Raw genomic sequence first — 24,195 nt, forward strand, 5'->3', positions numbered from 1 at the left:
TTCGATCCCCTAACGTTTAAGTGACAAATATTTATCCTATTTAACGTATTAAAAATGGATAGCGACGACGATACAAATATTTAGAAGCAATTGAAGTTATAGAATTATAAAATAACCGAGTTTTGTTAAGGCGAACGCGAATTTACTGCGAAAGATCAAAAGGATTAAAAAAAAATATGATGACAGATAAATTTTGTACACGTTTTCTCTTTTCTGCCATTATTCTTTATACCTAATATAATTACAAACACCAAAGAAAAATAACACGAATCAAACAATGAATGCAACCGGCAACAAAATCAAAAAACCTAAATAATTTCACGAAGCAACTTGAGTCGCGCGATGACATTGTCATTTGTCATTAAAAATGTCACTGTGAAGTTTGATTTTAGACAAAATATAAAAAGTTGTGTTTTTTATGGTTTTATATATTTTTAAGGTAACAAACTCAATATTTACACATAAACTAAGTAAAATCAAGTGATTTTTCAACTAAATATCAATAGAATCCTATAGTCGATACACTTTTCGACTAACATTGCGTAGCATCCCCACACTAAACGTCACTTAACTAGGGTTCTCTTATTTAGGTGACCCTTAGGATGGTGAAACAGAATTTAGGTTAGGTAGTGATTTGAAGGGTCCCTTAAAATAAGGAACCCTTACTTAGGAGATTGTTTAGGGGTTACTGGTGAAATCGGGCATTATTCTATTAAATCGGAAATAATCATTAAAGAAATATCCTTACAGTGAAAGCGAAGACTTTTCGCTTAGTACGTAAATCCATATTATAGATATTATACCCCTTAAACCAACATCGCCAGACCTACTCGTCTTCTAAAATCTTCATAATCTCTTCAACATTATTAAAGTAATAGGCATCGATTCTATATTCATGTCAAGAATTACATTCATAGTGGAAGTGCTAGCACTACTGATTTATGGATTCAGAGGTATTTGTGTATTTAGGGATAAAGGAATCAATTTTTCAATAACGCGACTGTTTGAAGATTGCGGTTTGGACTTTTTTCCTAATCCTTTTTTTTCTTCGGGTCTATTTTCATTATTTAATTCATCAAGACACACACTTCTACCAGCTACAACATTTAATTTCTTTTTCTTCTTTGGTTCAGTAATATCCAAGTAGTAAGTTCCATATCGCATTTCTTTTAAATACATCACAAATGACTCATTCACAGCATCTTCTGCAGTCTTATTTATTTCGGCATTTGGAAGGCGAGATATGACTTCTTCACTATTTAAAGGAACAATACCAGTTTTTTTAAAGCCAGCAGTAACCAGTAAGTTCCATATCGCATTTCTTTTAAATACTTCACAAATGACTCATTCACAGCATCTTCTGCAGTCTTATTTATTTCGGCATTTGGAAGGCGAGATATGACTTCTTCACTATTTAAAGGAACAATACCAGTTTTTTTAAAACCAGACCGTATATTGGATGTAGCGTTAATATTTAGCTGATTCATCAATAGCTTCAAAAGGCGAGGAAAACATCCTTTTGGAATGGAGCTTAAATTCCGTCCATCAGTTTCTTTCCACTTCTGCAAAATACTCCGCCATTCCTGTTTCATAGGTCGGAAGAAAGCCACATCTAGCGGTTGGGTTAAATGTGTGGAGTTTGGTGGCAAAACACAAAGTGTATGTCCTTTTCATTACACAGATCTATTAAATGCACTGAAAGATGAGATGATAAGTTGTCACCTATAAGAAGTTTTTACCGGTTTTTTTGTCAAAATATGGAATAATGACATTTTTGATCCAATCACTAAAGATATCTCCATCAAACCAGCCAGATTTCGACCTGTTATAGCAGGTTCCTTTTGGGCCATTTTGTATCCAAGTATCGTAAAGGTAGGTTGACTTATACACTACATAAGGCACCAATACTTCTCCTTCAGCGTTTGCTGCAATCATCAAAGACGTACACCCTTTTCAAAAATTCCGGACCCATTCTGGATACTTACTTCCGCGCCGAACGATGACTTTTGGTCGCCCAGGGTCATCTGATAAATTTTTTTCATCGTAGTTGACTATGTTAGAGTGAGGTACGTCTTCAAGTGACTTTTCTAGTTCTGCAAAATAGGTTCTCATAATTTCAGGTGACACTTCTGCTCTCGAACGTTTCATGTTTTGAGATATCCGCTATGATATTTTGTCACTATGTCGTTTCAGGAAGCTCTCAACAAAATCAGACCCTGGATAGTTGTTTTTAAACCTTTTCACAGTAATGTTTGATGTATCAAGATACATTTTAACGATATATCGTAAATCGTTTTGATCCAGCGGATAACCCCAGAGGGTCTCACAGTGAGGTTTGGTGGTGATGCTGAGCCCCAACTTATTGGTGATAGTGATGGTGATGGGAGTGTTGGGACAGCTTATATTGTGCCAGCTGATCATCCAATGCTATTGATTGACACTCCATTGCCTGTGGAAAATCCTACGCCGTCCATGGATTATACATCTGTGTCCATGGGCAATGAAGTGCCAGCCAATGGCATTGGGGATGAGTTGGTGTCGCTGGGTACGCCCAATATCCATTCCATTGAAAAATGGAATTTCAAAACTAGTGGTAATATCCTATTACATAATAATAATGTGATACTTTGCATGTTTGTTACACAATAATGCTTTATTGGCTCAACCAATATGGATAAAATTTTGGCACACAGGTAGACTATGACCTGGAACATATATGTTAGGTACCTACATGAAGATTGTGAAGATGAATAAACATTAAAGTTTGTGAGGATGGATATTTGATACTTTTCCATGCAAAAACTACTAAAAGAATTTTGATGAAATTTTAAACATTATGTTTTCCTATATTTAATGCATTTTTGTTTTACAGGTGGTGTTAAGCGGAAGCTACTGAAGCCAGACAACGGGTGTCAAGCTCGAAACAAGGCATTGGCAGAGTACTATAACATTAAAAAACAAATGTTAGAAACTAAAATGAGAGAGAAGAATGAAACTTTATTATTACAGAATAAAAACTTAACGCTAGTAAATGAAAAATTAGAGTTAGAAAATGAAAAATTAAAATTAGAAATAAGGAAGCTGAAGGGTGAGGATTTTTAAAATTATATAATTTCGTGTAAATATATTTTATGTAGGTATGTAACTAAATAAACTATTTTGAAAAATTAATGTTTTATTGAAATTATCATTGTTTAATAATTTGAAGCTAATAAAAGGTATGATAATAAAGACAAAATGTTAATGATAAAAATCTAATCAAAGGAATTTACAAATTATCTCAAGACAGACTATTCATATTTTTGTAAAATAAATAGGTAGGTAATAAGTTTTAAAAATAATTAGAAATCAGTCCTTGTCTATTTCTGATATCATTTTCAATACTGTCCGAATTCTCTGATATCACAGTAGTTTCATTATCGTCTGGCATTTCTACTTCAGGGGGTACTTCTTCAATGTTATAATTTCTGCAGATATTGTGAAGAACAGCTGTAGCAATTATAACTGTTTGTATGTTATATAATGACAACCGCATGGTCAAGGATATTACTGGGAAGCGACGTTTCCAGACTCCAAATGTCCTAAACAAACAAATACATTTTTTTATAAACTTGGTTAATAAAAAGTAAATGAATAGGTAGGTACTTAATTTTTATAATCTCTAGTATAGTGAAAGCTTTATAAAATGGTGATTTTACCTTTCAATTGTGTTTCTAGTTTTTATCTGGGCCTCATTGTAGTTTATTTCCTGGGCAGTTGCTGGGTTTAACAAAGGTGTGAGCAAGTAAGGCCGGTTTGGATAGGCACTGTCCCCGAGCAACCAGCGATTTCCTAGAATACCATCTTCACACTGGGCTGTAATAAGAGTTAGATACATTAGAAATTCATATTATTTTAAATGTTAATAACATTTAAAAGGGCAATAAACCCAATATTACTTACCTTTTAATACTGACTCATTAAAAATTGTAGCATCATGAGCAGAACCAGGCCACCGAGCAACAACATTCATTAATTTAAGGTCTGCATCACAAACGGCTTGGACATTGATTGAAAAGTATCCTTTCCTATTTCTATATTCCTCTCCTATTGTTGAACCTGAAATACATAATATTTTATTTTATTTGTTGTAGCAAATGTATGGCAACTTTCTAAACAAATAGTAATTAAGTAAATTGCAAATTTTTTATTGATAACAAATCAGTACTTGTATACCTACATGGAGACTGAATGTGTACATGTGTACAGTCAATAGCACCACATACTCTAGGAAATTGAGCTATGTTATAAAATTTATCTGTAGTTCTAGAATGCAGAAAAATATATTTGTTATACAATCTAGCGATAGCAGCAGATATATCTGCCACTATTCTACAAGCTGATGATAAGGATACTCCAGCAAAGTCGGCCACTGAATTAAGCATTGTACCCAATGCATAAAATCGAAGTGCCAATAAAAGTTGATGCAATGGTGGTATACCATTATTCCTGAAAATGGTACTTTAGTTATGTATCCAATTTTTAGGTTATGTTTATATACATTTTGAAGCAATTTGAGCAAACAAATAAATTTCTTACCGTCTTGATTTCACTTTGATATAGGACATTATTTCATTAAAGACAGATTCTACTGAGGCTTTGTTCATTCTGAATCTGAATGTAAACTCTGCGTCAGTTAAACTTGCCATGAAGTTTATTCGTCGAAAAGTTTTTGAGGACACAGCTCTCTCTTGTTCGCTGTCGCTACTATCCCAATCCGACAGCTGAGCTAATAATTCAAGATCACTATCACTATCACTTGAAAATATTTCCATTTTCACGCCTTTTATCAATACAATCGGTCAAAATTGGAGGATCACAAATAAAGATCTATAACGTTCAAAAATCGATTTGTCAAAATCAGAGATCGGTTAAAGAAAACACCATACTCTCACTTTCATACAAATACCAATCTAAAAACCCGATCGGCCCTCCCAAAGATGGATTGAAAAAAAAGATCGAGTTAGCGATCCATCGATCGGTTATTGAAATACTAAAAGTAGAAAATGGATTGAAATATCAATCTCGACCAGCAAATTAGGGATTGAGATTCAATATAGAAAGCGGCCGTAAGCAAGCCCGGATTGAAGATATTACGATACCTATTTTTGATGGTGCAAACTATTCAAGCTGGAAATTGAGGTTAATGACCTTGTTGGAGTACAAGGAATGTCACGAGCCCGCCACGACATAATATGTTCCGGTAAAAGATGAAAATATTATGAAGAAAAAAGATTTAAAGGCAAGAACTATCATAATGAGCACAATTTCAGATCGTCAAATAGAATATATTAGTGAATGTAAAACAGCTTATGAAATTATTAGAAAATTTGACAGGATGTACCTAACCCAGTCTACTGCTATGCAAATATTATGCAGAGCAAACATAGAAGAAGTAAAGTTGAATAATTTTATTTATTTATTTTATTTTTTTATTTATAAGCTTTATTGCACACAGACAGAAAATACAAATTTTACTTAATAGGACATAATTAGTCAAAAGGCGGCTTTATTGCTACAAGCAATTTCTTCCAAGCAACCCATTCGATCAGAGACATAGTTAAAAGTACTAGGGATGATTATGTACACAATAAAATAGAACAAAAAAAAGGATATCACATAAAATATTACGTAAAAACATAATTATAAAAAAGAAAACAATTCTAAAAAACAAAATAAAAAGAAACTAACCAAAAACAAACCGAAAAAAAAAATAATCAAAAAATTATACATATAAACACACAGCAAAAAAAAAAAAAGAAGAGGTTGATGAACAAACAGTAAAACAGCAAACAAAAATAAAATAAAAATTAATAAGCAAAATATTTAGCAGGTATGCAAATAATGACTCTTGACCATATTTTTGAAAGAATGAAGCGTTTGAAGGCGTTCCATAGTTGAACAGCTTTTACGGCGAAAGAGGCGTTGTAGAATTTCGTATGGTGGACTGGAATACTTAGCATTAGGTTATCATTAGATCTTAGGTTCAGACTCCTGGCAGATAAAAATTCAAAATTATCTTTTAAGTAGCACGGGATACGGGGATCAAATAGGATGGAGTAAAGGAGAGAAAGAACATGAGCGTTACGACGAAGGCGGATGGGTAACCAATGTAACTGTTTTCGGAAGGCTGTGACATGATCAAACTTCCTTAACCCAAAAACGAAGCGCACAGCAAGGTTCTGTAAGCGTTCGAGTTTATCGAGTTGCGCCTGTGCAAGGTTTGAGAAACAAACATCGGCATAATCCAGTGTTGGTAGCATTAGGGTCTGGGCAAGCATAATTTTGGTGGGAATGGGTAAGAAATTGCGCAGCCTTCTTAAACTAGATGCTGTAAAAAATATTTTTTTACTTATATTTTTTAGGTGTACAGACCAAGACAGTGTTTCATCCATATGTAAACCCAAGTTCTTAACGGATTTACTATAAGGAACGATTACGCTATCAATAATTATAGGTGGTAAGGTAGTCCAGTTAATTCTGGCCACAAGACTCTGGCTGCCAATAACAATTGCTTGTGATTTAAGAGGGTTAAGCCTGAGTCCATAGCTAACACACCAGTCAGACACCTTGTTTAGGTTATCGTTGATGCTATCAATTGCAGTATTAAGATCAGCTAAGGATGACTGTGCATATATTTGGAGGTCATCTGCATAAAGATGATATAAGGAAGTCAGATGGGGAGTTAAAAAGTTAATAAACATGGCAAACAGTAAAGGAGAAAGCACTCCACCCTGCGGCACGCCAGCAGTTACATTGCGCCACGTAGAGAAGGAGTTGTCAACAAGAACGCGTTGCTGACGACCAGTTAAGTAGCTCTGGAACCATTGAAGGACGTTGGGAGATAGGTTAATAGATTTAAGCATGGCCAATAATAAATCGAAATCTACGGTATTGACGGCGTTGCTAAAGTCCAAGAGTACAAGAACTGTGAGCATCCTATTGTCCATACCCCAGCGTATGTCATCCGTGATTTTGAGAAGGGCAGTAGTCGTACTATGACCGGGGCGGAAACCAGATTGGAAAGGATTAAGAAGGGAATTTTTATTTAGAAAGGAACTGAGTTGTTGGTGTATAAGACGCTCTAGGATTTTGGACAGGAAGGGTAAGATGGAAATAGGCCTATAGTCAGAAGAGGATTTAGGAGTATTAATCTTGGGGATGGGAATAACATTTGCCTTTTTCCACATTTGAGGAAAAACACTAGATGTAATAGAGGCATTGAGGATGTGGGTTATGACAGGATTGATGATGTCTAGGATTGGAACGATCATATTACGACTAATGCCATCCACACCAACAGAATTTGAGGTAATAGACAAAATAGTTTTCTCAACTTCACTAATAGAGAAGGATTTAAAGTGAAAAGATGGAAAATTAGAAGAGGGCAAGGAAGATAAGTAGCTTAAAGTTTTAGTTTTGTTGTTATTATTAAGGGAAAAAGATGCTGAAGTAAAGTGCTGATTTAATGATTCTAGATTTATGTCATTTGAGGGGCAGCTACCATCCTTACTCCCTACTCCCAGTGATTTCAGAAACTTCCATACCTTGGCTGGATCGCCGTTTTCAATAGAGGTATGTATATGACGCCTCTGTGCATCTCTACAAGCAGTGTTGCATTTGTTACGGATGATTTTATATTTCTCTCGATTAATATCTGACGGCTTCATCTTATATTGAGTTTTAGATTTATTCTTCTTGTGTAAGAGGACTCTTAATTCGTGCGTAAGCCATGGAGCAGGGAGGTGTTTAATTTTAACAGGCTTTATAGGAGCGTGAACATCATATAGATTTACTAAAAGATTGCTAAATACTGACACTTTTTCTTCTACAGAATCCGCCTTCCATACAGCATTCCAGTCGATTTTAGCAGCATCATTGCGGAGACAATTAAGATTCATGCCACCAAAACTACGCTGCATCAGAATTTTATGCTTTACCTTAGGAAGGCGCAGTCGATACGATAAGTAAAGGAGATCATGGTTGGAAAAGGCATCCGCAGCACACTGACCATGTTTAAAAACATAAGGTGGGGAGGAAATAAGGATGAGGTCCAGTAAGGAAGGTATGCAATTTGGAACGGTGTGCGTGGCTTTGAGAGGCAGTAAGTTAAGGTTGCAAGCTTCTACCAAGTTTTGTAGTTTTTTAGACCGAGAGTCGTTTTTGAGCATGCAAGTGTTGAAATCGCCCATACAGATAATTTGGTCGTAGATGGAAGATAAATTTTCAAGTAAAGTTTCTAATGATGAGAAATAATTTACATTAAGTGAGGGACTATAAAAAACTCCGAGTAGTAGTTTAGTCGAGCTAATGATAACTTCTATAATAAGGTGCTCAGCAGCATCGGCAGGCGGGGGTTGAGTCGAAACACTTACTATAGAGAAAGGAATATAAACAATAAACACATTTAAGGACGCCGGAGGAAAAATTGATGAAACAGAAAAGTTGAGATATATTCCCACCAAGTTATAGTTATATTGGAGATTTCCTTGATGTAATACCAGAAGAACAAAGGACTGTTGATTATGTGAGGACTAAAATTAAAGAAAAAAATATTACTTCATGCAATTCAGATGGTAGAAATAAAGTGAGTACATTTAATATTAAAACAAAACTTCAATGTTTTATTTGTGGAAAGACTGGCCATTTCAAGAAGGATTGTTGGCAGAGAAAGAATATAAATGAACAAAATAAGGAACCAGGCAGATATCAAACGCATTACAATCATCGAGGACATTTTAGAGCAACCTACAGAGGTCAAAGCCGAGGCAGAGGTCGAGGTCATGCCAGAGATAACACTTCAAACAATTTTTCACCGCAGTCATGGACAACTCAAGTATTTAACTCGGAAGTAAAACAGGTATATTTTGATAACAATAAGAATAAAGAATGTATGTATAATAATGAAATAAATTTTCTTTTAGATAGTGGATGTACGGATCACATAGTAAATAACGATACTTATTTTTATAAATGTGAAGATTTAATAATTCCAGTCAATGTAAAATTACCAGACGGCAAAATATTAAGTGCGACCAAGGTAGGTGATATTAAAATTTGTTTTGAAAACTATTATAGTGAACAGTATGTAGATTTAAAGAAAGTTTATTTTGTAAAAGGCATTAATCAAAATTTGTTGAGTTTTGCTAAAATAACTAAGTCTTCCACAATAGTAGCTACAGGTGATAATGCAAAAATATATAATCAGTATCATGAATTAATAACTGTTGCTCATAAAATTAACAATTTATATTATATGAAAGGTTTTGCATTTAACAACTTGAAAAATGATGTGTATACTCATTCTGTAAAATTGACTAATAAAGAGAAATGGCATAGGGCACTTGGACATGTAAATTTTCAATATTTAAATAAAATAGTTAATGATAAATTAGTTGATGGTTTGCCGGATAGGATTGAAAGTGTAGACATGAAATGTTCAAATTGTATACAAAGTAAAATGGCTAATGTTCCTTTTGAAAATAATAGAACTAAAACTAAAGAGATTTTAGAATTGATTCATACTGATTTAAACGGTCCACATAATACAACTGGTTATGGTGGAGAAAAGTATTTCTTGACATTTATTGATGATTATAGCAAGTGTACTAGAATATTTTGTATTAAAAGTAAAGCTGAAACTGCTAATTGTTTTATAGAATTTGTAAACTTAGTAGAAAATAAATTTAACAAAAGAATTAAGAAATTACAGTGTGATAACGGGAAAGAATATTTAAATAAGGATATTATTAATTTTATTAAACAGAAAGGTATAGAGTTATTACCATGTCCACCATATGTTCATGAATTAAACGGAGTAGCTGAAAGATATAATAGATCCGCTATGGATATAGGTAGGTGTTTATTGAGGGAAGCTAATATTCACAGAAGATATTGGCCGGAAGTTATTAAAACGGCAGCTTATTTAAAAAATCGAACTATTGCTAATACTTTAGAAAATAAAACTCCTTATGAGATATTTTTTGGAATAAAACCAGATGTAGAACATTTAAAAATTTATGGAAGTAGAGTTTTTGTAAGAGTTCCTGAAGTTTTAAGAAAAAGTAAATGGGATGATAAAGCTAAATTAGGAATATTAGTGGGGTATAATGAAAATAGCTACAGAGTTCTTTTGAATAATAGGATAGTTAATGCTAGGCATGTTCAGGTAGTCGAAGAAAATACTAAATTAATTTGCTTAGAAAAGCAGCATGATCAAGTAGTTAAAGATAATGATTTAGAATCGGATACGACATTGAATGTTTCTGATAAAATATGTAATACGGAATATGAAAAGGATACAAACATAGATGAGAATTATAAAAATACTTTAGAACACCTTGTAAACAATGATAATCTTGATGATGATGAGAATAATGAATGTGTAGGAGTAGAAAAACTTAAAAGAAAGCGAATTCCAGTTTCTAGATATGGTAATCCAGTTTCACACTTTATATATGTAAATTATACTGATGCAAACGTACCAAATACTTATGAGGAAGCAATGAGCTCAATTGATCATGAACTATGGCAAAGAGCAATGGACTCTGAAATAAATAGCTTAAATAAAAACAATACTTGGCAAATTGTTGAAAGGCCCAAAGATAAAAAGATTATTGATTTTAAGTGGATTTTTAAAAAGGAAAAGTAATAATGTTTACAAAGTAAGATTAGTTGTAAAGGATTTCAGCAAAATGATTATATTTTTTATTATAAGTCCTAGAGTATGGTATGATTGTTTTGATAGATTTATAAAAGGATTAGATTTTGTAAGAAGTAACTATGATTATTGTTTATATTATGTAAACAGAGCAAGCAAAGAGCCAATATGTATTACTGTTTGTTGATGATCTTTTGATTTGTTGTACTTTTTATTAGAAACTTGTTAAGTGGTTCATTTGATTGAGAGTTTTGTAAACCGGTGAATTATTGTACATTAGTAAAAATATTTGAAAACGTTTCAGAATTGTTACAGTCAAACACTATAAATATGCAATGAGAGTATTAAAATATTTGTTTAAGATGGATTCATTTAAAAGTTTGGAAGTTAACATACTATTGAAATGTAGATACTGAAATATAAGATTGTATGGTAGATTCTGACTATGCTGGAGATAATGTAGATCAGAAATCAATGTCAGGTTTTGTAATAAGATTGTTTGGAAACTTAATTTTGAATAACAGATTAGAATTAAGATTAATTTAGTACAGTTTATATCTGAGTTCAAGTTATAATATTGTATAAGTAAAAGTTCAAGTTATAGTATTGTATAAGTGAAAGTTAATTAGATTATAAATTGGGTGGAGGTATTATATTGTGTTGTTAAGCATTGTAAGTAAGTAAAGGTAAAATAGTTAAAGAAAACAAGTGATAACTGCGTTAAAAACAACCGACTTCAAACTTGCACTTGCAAAATTTACAAATACCTACAGACAAAAATGCTCATAAAATAAAAACTACTGGGCCTATCCGAATAAAATTTTTATGGGACCAATTCGACACCATCCCGCATCGAACAAAAAAAGAATCACGTAAATCGGTTCAGAAACCTCGGAGTAATCGGTGTACATACATAAAAAAAAAAATATATATACCGGCCGAATTGATAACCTCCTCCTTTTTTTTGAAGTCGGTTAATAAAGATTATAAATTTGAGGAGGCGTGTTGTAATAGGCAAATATTATAATCTGTATTTTGGTTATTGTATAGTCTGCATGGTATCACTGTAAACTGCAATTGTCTTTGCCTTCCTCCTCTCTATGTGGTTCGTGGTGTAATGTCGTGTGCGCACAATGTAGTTTGTAATAAAGTATTATAAAAATAAAGATAATTTATCAGCATCCACAAGTTGTGTTTCAATATACAATTATTTCAACACGTATAACTTATAATAATACGTATAACTACTAATTACGTATAACTAATAACCTTGAGAGTAACTTGTTGCCAAAAGGTGTTTTTTTTTTGTTGGAGATGATGCTTTCCTATTAAAAACATATTTATTAAAACCATACAGTGGCTCAAACCTTACAGAAAAACAAGAAATATTTAATTACAGAGTACCCAGAGCACGTAAAATTGTTGAGAATGCTTTTGGGATCCTGGCTAGTAGGTTCAGAATTTTTCAAAAGCCCATACCAACGGATGTCTCCACAACAGAAAAAATCATTCGCGCCTCATGTGCCCTGCATAATTGGTTACGTCTCTCAAGCCCCGGTCATTATTTTCCAAGGGGCTGCGTTGACGATGAAGATATAAATTCAGGAACCATTACTGAGGGTACTTGGAGAAGAGAACTCATAGCTGGTCTACCATCTATCATCGACCATAACAGCAACTAGGCGTCAAGAACCGCAAGACAGTTGCGTGATAACTATGCAGATTTTTTTTTTGTGGAGCAGGAGCTGTTTCGTGGCAAAACAGAATGATATCATAATTTCCCTATTCATTTTTAAAATGAATGTAGAATATATCTAATATATCTAATAGCAGTGGTGGCTCAGTGGTGAGACCTCGGACTTCGAATCGATAAGTCCGGGGTTCGAGACCAGGCGAGCGCGCAGGAAATAAATTGATTTTTCAATTTATCTGCGCATGTTGTAACATCACCACTGCTCGAACGGTGAAGGAAAACATCGTGAGGAAACCGACATGTCGAAGAATTAAAAAGTTCGACGACATGTGTCATCCGCCAACACGCACTTGGCCAGCGCGGTGGATTATGGCCTGTACCCTCATAGGAGGCCCGTGTCCCAGCAGTGGGAACGTATATGGGCTGATGATGATGATATCTAAACAAAAATAAAGTACATGCTTACGTTTTCATATACTTGTTTCTTTAAATCTTTTGCGAAGACCTCCTCCATCTCATGTAGCCACTTTATATTTGATATATAAACATTAATGACACCCGCGCCAGACTTCTTGGAATCTTGTATTTTTTTCATTTCTTGAGAGTAAGTGGACCTTAGGTTGTTAATTTTATTTTTTGCGTCTTGAACACCAAAACCAGAAAGTTCATTTCTTCGATAATAGATATGTAAGCTGCAACACGTTTTGGCTTGTTTTTATAATCCTTCGACGAGAAATCCCATAAACAGGGATGCAATTTATACAGTTGTATAAACTTCAATGTTGTGTCAAAATCCCATTTCCCAGACATTTTTAACGTTTCTAAACAACACGTGCAAACAAAAGTGACGTGTACGCATCGAGTGTCGAGTGGTCGCCGAGTGCGCGTGTTCAGATCCACCGAGTGAGCGAGCGAGACAGTGCGGAGAAGGGGGGCTGGGCACTCGGCACTAGTAAATAGAACAGGGTCCGAGTGACTGTCTCGGTCTGTTGCTAGGCCGAGCACTCGGCGCTATGTTTATACGTACCGAGCACTCGGCCGAGGGCACTGTCTCGCCACTCTACTCGGTAGGTGTAATCAGGCTATTACGAGTACGCTCGGACCGAGCTCGGATGACTACTCGGACGCTACTCGTAACATGTAAACATGTAATCCGAGCGTACTCGGTTCGAGCGCACTCGTCCGAGTTGACTCGGACTCTGCTCTACTTTTCAAGTTCACTCGGATTCATTTTTTGAAAACAAAATGGCGACATCCAAGAAAAAGTGGAGCGAACGGGAGATGGTGAGGTTTGTAGAGCTTTATGAAGCGGAGGAAGTGTTGTGGAATGTGAGATTAAAAGATTACAAAAATAAAGACGCACGAAATGCCGCAATACAACGCATCATTCATAACCTCAACATGGAATGTACAATCCAAGATGTAAACAGCAAAATTAATAACATCCCACCAACGGTTGGTTAGTAACTAACCTGTATAAATTCTTCTAATGCATCAAAAATAGCATCAAATACAGAAGGTAGAAACAGGGATATAGAGCATTTCGGCACCCTAAAATGACTTTCTAAGCTGCGAAAACTGTCACCAGTTGCTAAATATCTCAATGCTATTTGAAGTTTAATTCAAGCAGGTATTGCATTTCTCATAACAGTATCTGCTTTTTGTATTTTTGGTGCTACTGTTTCTAGTAAATACTCAAATTGTTCACTGTTTAATCTCAAATGATTTTTATATGATTGGGGATCTTCCTCTACCACTTCACGTATAAAATTATCTGAAGCACCTTGTTGGTTACGTCTTAAAACCCATTTTCGGGTCCAAATTTGTTTCTTCCTCCGTTTTTTTTGCCATTCGTGATTTTGATCTTCAATTATTAACATATCTGCTACAACTTCTATACCCTTCAGCAGCAGATCAGTCAACGACATATTATTTGTAGAAGGAAACGAATGGTACTCTGACTGCAGTGAACTCGTAACGTTAAAACCACAATACGAGTGCACTCCTATACGACCTAACTCGTACGAGTGCACTCTGTCCGAGCTAACTCGTAACGTGAAAACCCGCCTTAAGAAATGCAACCATTTTGCTCTAAGTCAAGTGTACAACGCACGAAAACGTAAAAAGGAACGCAAGAAACTGCTTTACCGACTCCCTAACTACGATTAGTTAAATTACCATCCAAACGGACATGGGCAAGACCTTTTTAATTGTATTTAGGCTAAACGTATTTAGCAAGATAAACGCATTTAACTAAATTCTGTTCAGACCAAATGTTACGGAAACCGCCCTAAGACTAATAAATATTTTGCAGTTTAAATAACATTTTATGATGTTTTTAATAATATTTATTTTATGTTGTTTATGGTTGGTTTCAGGTTTTTAAGACACCAACTCTACCATCCACTTCATCATCTTCAACCAAAATGCCCGAACCCTTACATCCCGATCTGAACGCTTCAACTGCAACGGAATATAGTGTTCAATACGTCGTGAATGAACCAGATGTAGAAACAAATTCGGACAGCATGGTAACCTTGCACAATGAGTTTGAAACTCAAATTCCTATTCAAACCCAGCAAAATAATGATGTTAATCAGACTATTCAGTATCTACAAAAAAATCTTACAAAATCAATATAATATGGAACAAAAAATAAACATTCTGGAAAGTAATCAAAATAAAATATTTCTTTACCTCGAGAACCTTTTTTTTTTTTTTTTTTTTTTTTTTTTTTTTTTTTTTTTTTTTTTATAGTGGGGAAATCTTCTTAGATACCCCCGGCTCCCGGGGATGGAGCCGTGGTTATGTCGGATTTCTACCGACTAAAACCCCACTCTGTTCCATCGCGCTGCTTTGGACGGAACTGCGGGAACGGTTACGACTCTACCGCGTGTCCCGCCCAGCAGATGCCCGTTTCCAGGCCCACCACTAGATCCCCCCTCGCTGGCGGCTGCTGGAACGAAGGCTTACGCCACCAACGCGCAGACAATGGATTTTTCCCCGCTCCATCATCCGCGTTCCCCCGAACCCCCGACTCCATCACCGTCCGGCCGGAGGGTGCACGTCGGAAGGTCCTCCGATGTGTGAAATACACGTCGGGGGACCCGCCGGCGCACTTTTATAGAGATTACCTCGCAGCCCCCACCTCACCAGAGGTGGCGGCCCTCGGTCCGACCCCACGGACCGGATTACGAGTTGGCAGACGACCGTTTTACAGCGGCCGCCGCCCCACACCTCTCTGCAGGAGTCTCCGCGCGTCATCACAATGACGCGTCGGGATCCCGCCCTCCGCTGCACGGCGTGGCTTGCTAAACCAGCGAGCCCGCCGCGCCGCGACCTCTGGCCGCCATCCACCGCCGCATAAAAGCCGGCTCCTCTCTGGTCCACAAACAGGACCTCTGCCGTCGGGTCAGTCGAGGCTTTCCAACCCCAACTGCCGTTCAGCGCCAACTTTGCCTAGTGGACACGGGGTCCACCAAGCCACGACCTCTGGTCGCCATCCCACGCCGCACACAGCGGCCGCTGGGCCACACCTAGCCCTGGCCGTCGGGCCGGTTGAATCTCCCCGACTCTAAACCAGCCGTTCAGCCCCTCGCTGGTCCAATTTCGCTTCACTCAGAGGGCCATAACTCTGAGCTACTGAGCCCCTCCGCCGCGACAAGGCCTGGACCGTTGGGGGGTACCTCGAGAACCTGACCATCATCAGATTTTGGTGGCAGTTTATAGTCTTTGAAATGTAGTGCAGTTAGTTTTGTATATTATACAATATACATTCAATAAGTACCTACATTATCATCGCTCGATGATAAAAAATGCTTAAAATGCTATGACAATTGAATGATGTCGCACAAAAGGAATCAAAAGGCATGTTGAAGCGTCCCTGATATATTACAGCATCAAATACTATTGTATTCATGGAGGGAAAAATTGTATATCTACGTCGAATGGAGCAAGAAAAGCGTCTTCTTTTCAGAAAAACTGTCCAGCAGCTTTCAGCGTCAGAGTGAATAATACTGGCCACTAAGTTGTCATCAAATCAATTAACATGAATCGCAATCACGATAGAAATGAAAATCTTTTTCGACACTATCCACGGAGCAGTAGATTAACTAAGGAGCAAAAAGAAAAATCTGCCGAGTTATTAGATCAATGAGTGGATCCAATGCTAAGGACAGAGACAAATGGTACAAGTTGAAGGAGGCCTATACCCAGACAGGGGTTCCTATTCAAGAAAAATGAATAATCCTCTCAACTTAGTTACTTTACAACATAATGTATAGTTTATAAGTGTTAAATATGTAATTATAAGACTGTAAATAATATGATGGGAAATAAAAGGCTTAATTATTATTATATTATTATATTGCCTGTGTTCAGGTTTACTAAGTTCTGAGCAGGGCTGACTTTATCTATCTAAAAATTAATAGTTAGACACACTTAAATAAATATACCTTGCATTGTTTTATTATAGTGATCTTTTGATTTAATATTTTTGTGGATGAATAGTTTTTTTTTTCTGTTATGGCAAGAAGCTATAACTATTTGCCAGTGTCAAGTAAAAGGTAGGGAATCCATACACGGGAAAATAGATAGGACGATATTTTGCAAGATGATCAGAAGAGTTAGGCCAAAATTAATACAAGTTACATTATGTATAATATTACATACACTAAATTTTATATTATTTACATAAACTAAATAGATTAAATAGAAACTAAAAAACATTACAATTTGACGTTGTTCTTAAATATAAAACTAGTTAAATTATTGAAAATTTTTTTATGCTAATGCCAACACTATTTACATATTTATTATTATGCGCTGGTAATACTAAACGTTTAAATTGTATTGACTACCTAATGACTTTTTATTAAGTATGGCAGCACCACCATACCCATCAATTTTGTCATCACGAATACAAACATATCAAAGAGTAATGTAAGAAACATAACCTGGAATTCGAAAGAAGAGATTTGGTTTTAACTAAGTCTCATTTCTCATTTAGTGCTTATTTATTATGTGAATAAGATCTGAATTTTTAGGTATCACCCTACTGCAGTTCCACTGTATTATTTTGGAATCCATGATTACTAAATAAACTATCAATTACTTTATGTAAAGTGGCAACGTTGGACGGTTTTAGGGTGTTATTTTTCAATAGTGTGTTGATAAGTGAAGTAACTATATTCATTATCTGGGAAGTTTCAGATTCATTAGGGGCTACTTGATAACCACAGCCATTTTCAGGCGTAGGAATCTGACCTTCCCTAATAATAGCATTATGAGCATTTTTATCAAAACCCTTGTTAGTCATATGAGGCAATTTTGGTTTTAAAAAATAAGTCTTTTTGTAGGACGAATTTGAACTATTAATATTTAACTTATTTGTGGTCGAATAAGCAGATGAAGACATCAATACATCCCCATAAGACTTTGATACTTGTGAGTAAAGTTTACTTGCTTCTCCGTATGATATATATTTTTTTCAGACATACTTATTTTAATATCCTTTTGGCGTTTAAATTCTGGACAGATTTTATTAGTTGCGAAATGGAAGCCTGAACATAACAAACATGATGCACAATCTTCTTCGACTGTACAAGTGTCGCCAGAATGATCTTGAACACACTTATAACATCTGGGTTTGGATCGGCATATATTTTTTGTATGACCATATTTACAGCATTGAAAACATTGGATGGTAGGGAAAATGTAAAGATTAACTGGCAGAGAGTTATAACAGGCATACACACGTTCAGGAAGAACTTGACCGTCAAATGTTAGAACAACAGATTGTGTTGGTCTCCAAGATATGGAACCATCAATTTCTAACTTTTATAATTTTCCCACAGCCAGCTGGAGTTGAAATATTTTCTATTATTTCCTCTTGGGACCATTCTGAAGGAATTCCTTTAACAATACCAATGCGACTTATGTTAAATGTTGGTATTTTTGCACTTAACTTGTTTAATTCTAAATTTTTATTTTTAATAAAATCATTAGCATCTTTTGGTGTTGAAAATGCTACAATACAACGATTTCGCCCTATTTTTTAACACTACCAGATACTATATTTTTAATATTGTTATTTTTTAAAAATCGACCAAAAGTAATGGAATGCAACGTTGTTCCATCGCCAGGTGTTGACTCTGTACGCTGAACATGAACAATATAAGGGAAGGAGTCAGTAGATAGGTATTCTGAACGTAAATTTGGTAAAGCCGATTGTTCATTCATATTATTATTATTATTCTTATAGGATTCATTAAAAGTAACATCAGAATTGGACTTTTTATTAGGCTTAGTGCTATCACTGTCCTGTTTCCTTAGCCTGCGTTTTTAGGAGTGCTTTCCACCCAACTATTTTTTAATGCAAAATCGTTTTCACATTCTATATTTGGAACCGTAATATAACTAGCTACTTCAGGACCAAGTTCCCAACTTGGTCCTGAAGCTATAGGGTCGGGAGGATCGTTCATCGATCAGCCCGCCAATATTTAAGTGCAAAATTTTTTTACATACTATAAATCAGAATAAAATAGACTTACCAATAAAAAAACTTCTAACTACCTACACTAATTTACAAGTTTATATATAAGAAACAAAAGATATATACAAAGCCAAACTCAATTGAACATTAATTTAAAATTTTTTCGAATCAAATTTCAAAAATTACACCCGGCTCCTTCGAAGATTCCCGCGCTTTTTCCGGATGAATAGTTGTCAATATAGCTGTCACTGTCACCTGTCAGAACATGCTTAGCTGCCGAATACTATAAATTGCCGCTTTCCTTTGACTCGTGGCGCAATCGTACGGATCGTGCCTAGGGGGGGCTCGGACGTTGTTTATACGACGTTTGACACAACTACCTTCACTTTGCTAATAGTCGTTGACTTGCTGCGATTTGTTAATCAATTAGATAGCTGTGTAGAATCGCAGTACATTCTAATTACATTTCAAACTAATATTTAACCCAGTCTCGCGTGTAATTTCTATTAATAGATTAAAAAAAAAAACAATTTAGTTACTTTAAGTTGTTGCTACAAGATATGCTAAGATCTGCCAAGAATCTAGTAAACTTGAACGCGGCCATTTAATACCTATAAATTTAATTTATTAAAGAGCATTTATTATATTTAATAATAAAATATAAATTAATATTTTACGGTATTAAAATCGGCAAACATTTACCATTTTTTGGAAAAGAAAATTTTTTTTCTTATTATTTGTACTCTTGATAAAATAAAATTATTCGTACGACTTCTGTACGAATAATAATAAATTGTCAAGTATCCGTATTAATAATTATAAATTATTCGTACGGTAACCGTATCTGGGGGCACGGTAGTGCCCCCGCCAAGACAAGCCAAGCGAAAGCGAAGCGCACGGGCACTACCTACCTTTTCTCGAAGCGCTTCGACGTTTTTTTGAACCCTCATAACTTGGGTTTGGATTATGCTAGATCAACAAAATTTTCGGGATATATTGACAATAGCGGACTAATTGAACATATTAAGTTTTAATTACATTAGCTTTTATACTTCAGATTTTATTTATATCTAAAAAACGCTAATTTCGTCACTGACTCACTGATGATCATCAAAATTCTTAAGGTATTTCCTAATGTCCTAGAAAGCTGAAATTTTGTATATAAGCTAGTATTAGCACACAAACAACAGAAAAATTATAAAACTTGTAACTTTCATCCCCCAACCCCTTAAACTAGGGGATGGGAGTTTGTATGAGACCTGTAATTTTAAATTAAATTTTGATGACGCTAGAGGTCTAATCTAATTACTAATAATCTAAAACTTGGTTCCCCTAGATATATATATATGTATAGGTACTCCTTGTTAAAAAAAATTAAAAATTTAATCGACATATATTGAGACATATACTTCAGATCAGATCATATAAATATGAATGAATAGAAAGAAGTGTTGCGAACGTCTCCTGCCTCTTACGTCTACACAGTAGCTAAATATAAAAAAAAATGTCCTTGACAAGAGAGTGGGATATAAAAAAGGCGTATCTGATGTGCAAGAAATACACCCCAAAAAAAGAAGAAGAAAATAAAAAAAAATTTGTTAACAACTTACAAAAAGAAATGAAATCCCACCAAAAACATTTTCATGTAAAATGTTGCCAAGACGAGCCCGACTCGCACTGTCAAAAAGTTATCAGATCTCATGTAGAGCGAAGCTTCTAACACTACACGCCCTAACTCTACAAGGCCTAACTTCACAAACTCTACACCTTAGTCAAAATATGTGGCTTGGTCGTTCGTTACATTCACATCGGCGTAAGGTGAAAAATTAATTCACTGTTCATTACTTTTGTGTTATATACAATAGTTCTTGTAGTAACGAACGGCCAAGCCACATATTTTGACTAAGGTGTAGAGTTTGTGAAGTTAGGCCTTGTAGAGTTAGGGCGTGTAGTGTTAGAAGCTTGGCTCTACATGAGATCTGATAACTTTTTGACAGTGCGAGTCGGGCTCGTCTTGGCAACATTTTACATGAAAATGTTTTTGGTGGGATTAATAATTATAAATTGTTCGTACACGGTACAGTACCCGTATTAATAGACGCAGCCATTTGTGAAACAGTTCTTTACTTTACTTTGACCAATTACCTATACAAAATAAGGTAGCTAAGTGCATACTGATGTATTTCGACATCGTAGGTATTGTATATATAAGAAATAAAAATATTAAAATTGATATCCATTATTTAATAAGATTTTCGTTATTCTGACTTATTTTCCCATCCTATATATTTATTTCATTTTTTTACATTAAATCATACAGGTAAGGGATAAAAGGGGGCACAGATTTACTATCAGTTTAAAAACTAAATTGATATTTTTGAAAATCGCTGTTCAAGTGTCGGTTTATAGTAATTGAAAAATTTATTTTTAACTATGAGGCCAGTGAGGATGGGTTTGAAGATGAGCCGGATTTGGAACCCCCATTCGAGGATGAAACTGCAGAAGAAATTGATAGTATGAACATTGACAGTGTTATTGTAAATCTGGAGCGCGGTGGCAGTAATTCGCTTCCATCACCCTCTCCCGTTGCTTCTACTCTGCCAGGACTATCAGCACGTCATCAAACCAGAAAGAATGTACGAGTAAGAAAAATATTGAATTAAACGAGCAACGGTGATGAAACGCCTGAGATTTTAGACCTCGAAATACCAATCCAATTCTTCTTGAAACTATTTCCCAAAGAATTGATTGAAGTTATTGCGCCAAACAAATCTTTACATAGTCCAGAAAGATCCCAACATGAGTTTTCGTGTCACAGAGACCGATATTCAACCATTCATTGGACTAGTATATCATGTCGTTGGTACATCTTTCTAAGGGTTACGAAACATTGACATGCTTGTATAGGAACACCTTTAGTAAAGGAAACAATGGCAATCGACAAGTTTGAGAAAATCAGGCGATTCATTCATTTCAATGATAACACAAAAAATGTTCCACGAGAGCACCCTGATCATGCCCGAATATTCAAGATTAGACCAATCGTCAAAATACTAAATGAGACCTGCCAGAGCATCCCTCTAGATCTAGAACAATACATATGTGTAGATGAGCAGATTTGCTCCACAAAAGCAAGGCATAATTTGTGACTGTACTGGCACGGTGTGCGATTAAAAGGCGGTGCCAGAACAAGAGGTAGAGAAATAAATACAACCCGGACGAGAGTTGAACAATCAAACCCATACATGTTTCGCAAGACATTTCGACAACCATAAGAATTTAAAAATTTCAAGTTAATTCTTACTCCGAAATTATCACTGAAGTCGATGTATCGTCGCCTATGCAAATATTTTTTCTATTCTTCACACAGCAGGTCTTTTTTTATTCCACTCTGAAGACAAATTCAAAGACTGCCTAATGCAAAAAGGTTGTTGATTTTATACTAGAAATAGTAAATTTAATAAATTGAGCAGCATCTACATATAAAAGGTCCATATCAAAAATATTGATACCTAACAAAAAAAACTCTGCCCGTTAAAGGGTTAATTTCCTGAGCTGAATTGACTTGTTTAATGTCTACGCCTAAATTTAAAAAGCCTAGTCGCTTTGCTGTATCTTAATAGTACTTCGGTTCATGTTTCCATTGACTTTAATATCTGTTTCATAAGATTCTCTCATTTTACTACCATATGACAAAAAAAACTTAATCGGGTTTTTCACTCGTTTGTAGCAGTTCACCTTATTTTTCTTGAAGTATTCCCAGGAATCAGCAGTTTGACTCGGGTTGTGAAAATAATTTTTTAACTGCTGATTCTTTTCTAAATGTACACCGCCTACATCACATTTTATAATAGCGTCATCATTTAAACTAAATACTACCCGGTTACATTATCTCTGGACCTCGCTGGAATGTGAAGCCCCTCCCCGTTCCCCTTTCACCACCTCGCGCTCGCCCCGGCGCGTCAGTACGGTTAGCAATTTCGTTGCCGTTGCAACGTGACGTCATCGACGCCAGGTCCAGAGATAATGTAACCGAGTAGTACGCATCGAGTTTCCTTATTTCGTATATGGTTTATTGTAGTTTCTCTCCATTGTTTTTTATTATTTCCATTATTTCCTTTGTCATGGTTTTGTTCCCATTTCCGTTTTTGTTGATAGAATTTAGTCCAGCAGCATCGCTGGAAATGATCAAATTTTCCACATGTAGGGACTTCTCTTTTGCTGGACATTTTGAATTTTGGTGTGTAGTACTTCCACTTATAAATTTGTTTCTCTTGCCTCTTCCATTTCAAACTCTTATTGCTCTTTAGTTTTATAGCATTTATTTCATCCTTTTCTATTTTTTCGTTTTGCTCGTAGCATCCTAACTGATGATTAACAATTTCTTGAGTGTTTGCCATTGTTATGACCTTGACTAGTGTAATATCGTCTCCCATGGTTAAAATTTTTTCCGTAACTCCGATGAGAGACATCTTCCTTTTACTTGACCTATTATGTGTTCTTCCGGTTTATAATAATAATAATAAATCATTTATTTGCACCATTATATGTTACAAAAATTTAATGAACCAGGCTCTTAATATAGTTGTAAACTGTTTTTCAGGAGACTGAACCTTTATCAAACTTGCATTTAGATGCCTGATCTCGTTGTCTAATAACATATTTCTTAAAGTTTTCGCCTTCTTCCTGTTTAATAAGACTATATATATGCCTCTCGTATCTGGGGGCACGGTAGTGCCCCCGCCAAGACGAGCCAAGCGAACAAGCGAAGCGCACGGGCACTACCTACCTTTTCTCGAAGCGCTTCGACGTTTTTTTGAACCCTCATAACTTGGGTTTGGATTATGCTAGATCAACAAAATTTTCGGGATATATTGTCAATAGCGGACTTATTAAACATATTAAGTTTTAATTACATTAGCTTTTATACTTCAGATTTTATTTATATCTAAAAAACGCTAATTTCGTCACTGACTCACTGATGATCATCAAAATTCTTAAGGTATTTCCTAATGTTCTAGAAAGCTGAAATTTTGTATGTGAGCTAGTATTAGTACACAAACAACAAAAAAATTATAAAACTTGTAACTTTCATCCCCCAACCCCTTAAATTAGGGGATGGGAGTTTGTATGAGACCTGTAATTTTAAATTAAATTTTGATGACGGTCTAATAGGTCTAATCTAATAATCTAAAACTTGGTTCCCCTAGATATATATATGTATAGGTACTCCTTGTTAAAAAAAAAATTAATCGACATATAAAATTTTGTTACAAACAACTTACAAAAATAAATGAAATCCCACCAAAA

At 35.3% G+C, this 24,195-nt stretch overlaps 2 protein-coding genes across 2 annotated transcripts; one reads left to right on the forward strand and one right to left on the reverse strand.

Annotated features, from left to right (window-relative positions):
* The first annotated feature begins 776 nt into the window (after positions 1-776).
* On the forward strand, positions 777-3,102 carry LOC123701539. Its single transcript, XM_045649041.1, has 2 exons — positions 777-2,593; positions 2,873-3,102. The coding sequence occupies exons 1-2, from the start codon at positions 2,425-2,427 to the stop codon at positions 3,100-3,102; spliced, it is 399 nt and encodes a 132-aa protein (XP_045504997.1). The 5' UTR covers positions 777-2,424.
* Positions 3,103-3,163: 61 nt separating this feature from the next.
* On the reverse strand, positions 3,164-5,718 carry LOC123701326 (putative nuclease HARBI1). Its single transcript, XM_045648757.1, has 5 exons — positions 4,579-5,718; positions 4,220-4,488; positions 3,943-4,098; positions 3,699-3,855; positions 3,164-3,581 (listed from the first exon to the last, which is right to left on the reverse strand). The coding sequence occupies exons 1-5, from the start codon at positions 4,812-4,814 to the stop codon at positions 3,332-3,334; spliced, it is 1,068 nt and encodes a 355-aa protein (XP_045504713.1). The 5' UTR covers positions 4,815-5,718; the 3' UTR covers positions 3,164-3,331.
* Positions 5,719-24,195: the final 18,477 nt, after the last annotated feature.

The sequence above is a fragment of the Colias croceus genome, chromosome 21 (genome assembly GCF_905220415.1).
Source record: "Colias croceus chromosome 21, ilColCroc2.1".
Classification (NCBI taxonomy): Eukaryota; Metazoa; Arthropoda; class Insecta; order Lepidoptera; family Pieridae; genus Colias; species Colias croceus.